Source organism: Haplochromis burtoni, unplaced genomic scaffold, assembly GCF_018398535.1.
Source record: "Haplochromis burtoni strain Fernald_Lab_line unplaced genomic scaffold, NCSU_Asbu1 Contig_79, whole genome shotgun sequence".
NCBI classification, from domain to species: domain Eukaryota; kingdom Metazoa; phylum Chordata; class Actinopteri; order Cichliformes; family Cichlidae; genus Haplochromis; species Haplochromis burtoni.
In genome coordinates, this window is record NW_024582440.1 from 1,088,328 (window position 1) to 1,096,149 (window position 7,822).

Genomic DNA, 7,822 nt, shown 5'->3' on the forward strand with positions numbered 1-7,822 from the left:
TTAACGCCGCCCTCGCTCCGCCCACTCTCTCTGAACAGTCAAATATCCGTCTTTTTAGGGAGACATGGGTCACGTTTGTGGCTGTGGGGGGTTCAAATATGACTTTTGGTTTGTTGTAAAGTTAAGCGATAGCATTCTGGTGCATGGCTGGAATTAATCAGTGAAAAAAGCCTGCCGTTTTTTTAGTAAAGTTATAGGTACTTTTACAAACGTGACCAGAACAATGAAAAGTGAGGTTTAACAGGACTTTTCCTGTGAGAAAATAAGAAATCCCTTTTATTCAGTAGCTTATAGAGCAACGTTTGGAAGCAGTGACTTGAAGTAATATTTTTTTGTATGATTTTATCAGTCTCACATCATTGTGGAGGACTTTATGACCCATTCTTCTTTACAGCGTTGCTTCAGTTCATTTCATTTATCTTAATGTCTCTTAAGATCTCACCAAAGCCATTTACTGCTTCTGTGCTTGGCATTATTGTCCAGTTGCATTACCCACATTGGGCCAAGCTTTTTAGCTGTTAGACATGTGGCCTCACAATTGAGTATACTTTGGTATAAAGAATAGTTAATGACTGCAAATATCTTTTAGCTGCAAAACAAGCCAAACTCATTACCCTTCCACCACAATGCTTGACAGCTGGTATGAGGTGTTTGTGCAAATATACTGTGTTTGGCTTTCTGCAAATGTGATGCTGTGAATTATGGTCAAAAACCTACACTTTGGTCTTGTCTATCCAAAGGACATTGTTTCAGAAGTCTTGAGGTTTGTTCAGATGCAACTTTGCAAACATAAACTGTGTTGCCATGTTCATTTATGAGAGAAGACGCTTTCTTATTCTTATTATTTTCTTATTTAATTACGAATTGAAAATGATGAACTTGGTCAATCATAAGTCATTTGGCTCAGAATAGTAAGGATTTCTACCACTTACAGACTCTGAAAACCACATCCTTTTATTCCAATAAACTGGAACCAATCTGAGAACACAGACAGCAATGCTTCTTTACAGAGATAAGCCAACTCCCGCACTACTCAACCTTGACAGCAACTTTTATTGATTAAGCTGTCAATTTAACCTTTTCTTTGTCTTTTCACTCTACTCGCATATAGTGATTTTTGCCTTGTCATGGTGTGAAAACACAGGTTTCTGACAAAGTTAACCTCCACAAGACCTGGATGCTGAAACTGAAGTGTTTGTACAACTTTACAAACCAAACTATTTGACAGCTGAAGAACTTAAGATGGCAGTCAATACATGACAAAGCAAAGTTTTTTTGTTTTGTCTTATTGTTGTTGTTGTTGTTTAACATGTGTTACTTATCATTTAAACAAAGGGTGAAAGAGGAAGTGGAGAAAAAGTGAACAACTGCAACAGGAAATGAGGAAACAGTTCAAACCCCCTAAATATAAAATGATATTTACACAGTGTATGACTCAAAAGCTGTACACTGTTATTCATCCCAGAGATGTGTGTTTATTGCACACAGATGATCATGACATAGTCTCATATCTTGATACAGGGTTTCTATAATTGTAGGCAAATGTAGTAATATATCAGCCTACGCACTGGTTAAATAGAAATGTTCATACAACTTCCTTCACCTTTAAGGTGATTGACTGAATACAAAATCTGCACATTGCTCTCGTGCAGCGGACCAGACCCTCAGTTTGGAGCAAAAACTCCAAACCAGGTTTAAATTTTTCCTTGAGCTTTCCTCTGAACTGTAGTTTGTCACTGCGTAGCAACAGTGAGGACTGCTTACTGTAGACTCAGTGCTGTGACACTTTGTTGAATCAATGACTGCCTCATTAATGACTGTTTATTCTGGGGTGCGTGAGATATAACTGTTATTCAAAAAAAGGCTGGCCTTTTTTACACCCATCAATGCAAAGACCATGAAGTTTACTGAAACCGGATCTATTTCACTGTGTATATATCATGTAGAAACCTCATTGATCATTTCACATGAAGTTTTACAAAGCCTTTCTGAGCTTCAGTGTTTGTATGTGGGTTTAGTATGTTAAGGCTCGGAGTAGATGTTAGATCAGCAAATCTGATCATGCAAATGATTCACACTTTATCTGCATACGTGAACAGAAAAACATGCAAATGTGCAGAGGACGGATGAGTGGCAACTGCAGTAGAATGAACATGAGTGTCTCATCACTTCAGGACTCATTTGTTTTTGTCTTTTGATCCAGTTTGCTAATGATTTATCTTAACGGAGCAAAAATTATTTTTCTGAAAGGAAGAGAATAACTAAAAGAGTTGAGCACATACCACCAGACATATTACCAATGCTTTCATGTCTGATGTCTCCAAGCCTGTTGTAAAAGGACGCTTTGATACTTTGGTACTGTAAAAATTTGTGAGATGACCAAGTAATGCATTCATTGCAATGAATTTCATTCGTTGTATTGGAGGTGCAATGGAGAATCCTCAGTTCTTTAGTAATGGATGAAATGTACCTAACCAATAGAGTTCCTGCTTTAGAGTGCAGCTCCTGAAGGTGAATTTTACAAAACACAGCCTCCAATGAACAGAGAGGCTCGCAGCTTTGAGACGAGACCTGCAGTCGCAACTATGTTTTTCTCCAGCAGATGTCGGTGTGGTCGCACAGGCTGCTCATCGCTCAAAGAGGTGGCGCTGCAAAACTTTTAGCCTATTTTGGAAGAATAAAAATTTAACTTACCCCCCCTCCAATGATATACATATGAAAATATGTATATGGGCGTGGTTCTTGGGCACCATTTAGATAACATTCTCACATGTTTATATATCGTTGGATGATGTTTCAGGAAAGATTGAAATTCCACAGCTCACTATAATTGCATGCGTCACTTGCTCATTAGTTCATATACTGATTGGTACAAATGGCATTCACACCGGTCTGTGTATACTAATGAGTCCATCTACGTTATAATTGAGAGCTTACAGACCTGCTGCTGCTTAATGGCTCAAAAGTCTCCGAGGTGTAGGGTTATTAAACATAATCTATCAAAATCATGATCAGCCTTTATGAATGCACCCTTGTACATGTGGAGCTATTATTTTTCAAGGAAACCGTGAGTGTGTCCTTTCTTATTGGTTTCAATGAAAACTTTCACTTTCATTTTGAAGAGCCTTACAAGAATATATCTAAATAATCTGCATAATACCATCTGGTCTAGTTACATGATAAATTCTTATCTTCGAGTTACCAGTTTAATTACACTATAAATGCTATGTGCACGCTTCAAGATTGGCTGTGGTAAATTTGCGAGAAATCCATTTAGCTTTTTTCTTTTTGATTTTTCTTTTTAAATTGGCACCATTGAACATTTAACCTATTTTAAAAAACAAAAACAAAAAAAAAACATGCGTAGTGAGCAGTTTGCCATCATCCTAATAACCTAATTGGGCTATAGGTTATCTCTAATGGGAGACATTGTTTGTGCACTGTAAAAACATTTATACTCTCTTAACGGTGCGCACACCCTCCCTTCCTCTGTCCCTCTTGACTTGGTGACAGACCTAAAAGCCTTTTGTTGCAATCTTAGCCAATGGAGGCGGATTACGACATCGGGCAGCTGAGATATATAAAGAGCGCCTTTTTGACCGTACTTGCACATTTTTCAGTGACACCTCTGCACATACTCACACCTCCGTGGACTAAAATTGTACAGAAAACAACAATTAGCTTATACTGCACGTGAGCAGGCTATGCATTCACCAGGCATTTAACTTTCAATCAAAGGAGCTTGTACCGACACCCTCTGCGCGCACTTTTTTTGTTAAAAGAAAAAAAAAGAAAAAGAAAGAATATTACAAAAAGAGAAACTTCGGGGTGATCGTATTGGATTAGATGCATGTCACTTATTCTTTGCCGTTTGTAGGCTAAGACGAGGAGCGGCGCAGATTCGAGAGACGGGATCTAACGGAATAAAGTGCGTAAAAAACAAGCTAAGGAAGGGGAGGAAAAGTTGCGTTTTCTGTTGTCCACGCATCGTCATGCCGAGGTACAACTTCTTACTGTGCTTGATGGTGCTCATCTCCTTGGGACAGTCGGGGAGCGATGAGCCCAATCTGCTGCTGCCTCCTGCCAGCGAGACGCCCACGGATGCCGGGCTATCTCTGCTGGACGAGGACGCCGGTTCTCACGAGTGTTCCGCTTGTGTTTGGAGGGAGCAGAGCAAAGTGCTGAGACTGGAGACCATCAAGTCCCAGATCCTGAGCAAACTGCGTCTGAAGCAGGCGCCCAACATCAGCCGGGAGGTGGTCAATCAGCTGCTGCCCAAGGCGCCCCCGCTCCAGCAGCTTCTGGACCATCACGACTTCCAGGGAGATGCTTCGTCCCAGGATGAGTTTATGGAGGAGGATGAGTACCACGCCACCACGGAGTCCGTGATTACTATGGCCTCTGAGCGTGAGTAATAGTTTACAACCTAACAATGATATTGTCTCCAAATGCGTCATGCGCGTAATTGCGGAGCAGGATAGGTTCAAGTGGCTCAGGCCTGCTGCGGGGACAGTCGGTGACCTAACCTACTCTTAGTGATTGAGATTAAAGGAAACTAACTGGTAAAATTAGACAGCTGTCAAAAAGAGGGGATAATGTGTGAAACTGATAAATCAATAACTGGTAGCACAAAGAACCTCATCACTCTGAACGGACAGCGCCAATATGGCTTGATTGACTTTTGTCTTCTTGACGATGATGATGATGAAGCAGAGTGTTTAATATTTAGCTGCTGGACTCCTAGCTGTCACGTTTAAACTCTCCATTTCTCCCATAACGTTTTAAGAACACGAGGCATGGCAGAGCCGTTTGAATGTCAAGTGCATTATTAATGATAATGCAGCATTTGGCTGGCAGTTGCATCACTTTATCCTTTAATGTCTTCCTTTGCATAAAGACCTTAAATTCTGGAGTTATCACATCTCGAGGCCCTCTGATTATTGTCCTCTAACAATTTGCTCGCCCTCCCATTGTTTCCCATAAATCTACAGATAAACCACAGGCAGGCCCCCTCTGAGACATTTTATAAAATTACTTTTGAACCCTGGCAGCTGTGCTCTATCGCTCTTTTATAGGAGGCTCTACCGGTTCCCCTGCTGTTCATCGCAGTGAGAAAAAGTGTGTCCAAAAAGCTGCTATTGTTCGCCTCATGCAGCGGCCCCCCTCGGCCGCACTTGCCTTTTAAATGCGAAGTTTATAGGCGCAGCTCGTTTTTTTTTTTTTCACCAAGAGTACACAAAGACAGAGAATCACTTAGGGTCGAGGGGAGTGTGTGACCTTTTCCTGGTGAAGCGCCGGGTTCAACAACATTTACACACGTAATATATTCTGCACAAGGCGGATGAAACACTCTGCAAATAATCCTTTTTTTTCACTCCCTGGTTGAACAAAGACCTATATATGTGTGTGTGTGTGTGTGTGTGTGTGTGTGTGTGTGTGTGTTTACTGCCACTCACCTGTAATGGAAAGCACCACCTGTCTTTGTCATTATAAAAACAAAAAAACATTAACTCAAATGTCAGCTATTGAAATGTCCTCTAAATTGCTCTATTTCAATGCAAGTTAGAGGAGGCCATATGTGCTGTTTAGTTCTCACATTATTAACATTATTTTGAACCTCAGACATCCTTCAAGTTTTCTGTTTGCGTTGATTGTTGTAACTCATAAAAAGGATATCAGTGCACAGATGATGTCTTACCGCAGGTGAAAGATTTGATTTGATTTCAAACTGCTTAATATAAGCAGCAGTTCATAAATACGTGAGTGCGGTCCCTGTTTTCCCTTTTGTTACCTGCTCACAAACACATGTAGAGTGTATTTGGTTTGTTATTGTTACCTCTCTGATTGGCTGATCAAGAAATCTCACATTCGACTGCATTGCTGACACACTCAGTGTACGTTCTGGGAAACACAGTGACTTCAAATTATATTTTTACCCCCGGTTGCCATCCTCTGCACTACCTCACATGCATACATATTCTGTTTCTAATGCACACACACACACACACACACACACACACACACACACACACACACACACACACACACACACACACACACACACAGTGCAAAGGGATTTGATATCTCATCAAGCCAGAGAAAGGCATTGTGTGAGCTTATTGCGCATTTCTGACAGCCCGACAGTGGCTGATTGACATTACTGCTGAATCTGTCATGTTAGGGAGCAGCACTTCCCCTCTCATCTGTTTGCCTCATCTCTTTACGTCAGCTACCCTGTTTTTTTATCATCAGCTCAGTCTCTCTCTCTCTCTCTGTATTCCCCCTCACACCCGCCTCCACCTTCTTCCCCGTTAGCCCCCTCTCTCCTTCCTCTTTTTTCCCCCCCGGTACTCATGGAAGAATTGAGAGAATGAGCGCATCTCCTTTGCCTGTGGCGCCTTAGTGATCCCACAGGATTAAAAGTGCCCTTTTCTGTCTCTCTGATAGAAGGAAGACTTCAAACACTATTCCCTGTGCACCTCGAACCCAATCACCCTTTCACGGTCGTGCACACTGCCTTTGATTGGGCCACGGGGGTTCACACAGTACATACTGAACTGGACTTGTGCCAGAGTTGCTTCTTAGTATTCACTCAAGGTACGTGGGTGCCGCAGTGGGGGTTGAGAGGGTCCATGCTTCCTGGTCTGTAATTACTATGAAATTTCATGGAAAAGTACATCTATTTATATCATAGTGCGGCACTTTATGCACTGAAACATCTCCCCTCTGTACAGCGTGCTGTTTAGGTAAACCGCTCCGCTTGTTTCCCTCACAGAAAAAGTGACTCGGCTTTGATCAGCGTGTCAGAGAATCTTTATTAACAAATGCATGCATGTGTATCTACGTGTGAGCTGCTCTATTTGTGTTCCTATTTGTTGATTTATGTGTCTAATTGTGTGTATTTTGGGGCTTGGTTTGTTTTGCCCGAGGTGGGGTGAGGATTTGACCCCACTAGTCTCTCATTTGTCACCTGTCCAAAAAACCTTCAGTCCAGACCTTCCTCTGCCACCGGCAACCTCCTCTTTCTTTTTTTTCTCCCCTTTTCTTCTTCTGTATGTCTTAATGCTAATTTGGCACACTTTATGACTTCTGCCAGCCAGTAGAAAACACCAGAAGAAGCATTACAGTAATTGCTCAGACAGTTACTGCACTTCATTTACTGCAATAGACTTAAAGGCCACAAGAAAGTTATTGTACTGCTGGTCATTCTTTAGATTTAGTGAATGTCTTTTCTTTGCTGCAAAGAGTCTTTTTTTCAGCTTATGGATATATTAGTGTGTCCAAAATGTGAGAAATGACTGGCAGTTTGCAGCAAAACACTTAAACCATTAGTGGGACGAGCACTTAAGGTTTAGAAGAACTCAAGACCACCACATTGAATGCATCCTTAAATAGCACTTTCACTTTTAAACTATTTTATCCCCACGTTTTGTTCAGTAAATAGTAGAGGCCTACATTATGCCATTTTATGCTGGCATTGTTATGTAATCCTATTCAGGTGAACCACATTCAGCCAGCATGAGCATCGGTTTACACAACTCTCGATTAAAGAGAGACATCCACACGCATGTCGAGGTATGCATGTGCCATTTTCCACATGTGCACGCTTGTGTAGACACACAGGGTGCCCACACACACCTACTCACACAGTCACACACACACTCCAGAGAAAAGTTCTCCTATTGACAAAAAGGGTCACAGAGTTCACAGCTATGTGATATATTGGAAGAGGAGACTATTAACCTCATCAGGTCTCTTTCTTTGGCAGCAAAGACGAACCGGTAGTAACTTGAACACTTATCCCCCCACCACACACACACAC

The 7,822-nt window shown here is 41.5% G+C and overlaps 1 protein-coding gene across 2 annotated transcripts in view; it reads left to right on the forward strand.

Annotated features, from left to right (window-relative positions):
- Nucleotides 1-97: 97 nt before the first annotated feature.
- The window catches only part of gdf11 (growth differentiation factor 11), a 27,657-nt gene continuing 19,932 nt past the window's right edge, over nt 98-7,822 (forward strand). For both annotated transcript variants that reach the window (XM_005924783.3, XM_005924784.3), the window contains exon 1: nt 98-4,407. In XM_005924783.3, the coding sequence (XP_005924845.1) occupies nt 3,993-4,407 (415 nt within the window). In that variant the 5' untranslated portion in view covers nt 98-3,992. The remainder of the gene's footprint in view (nt 4,408-7,822) is intronic.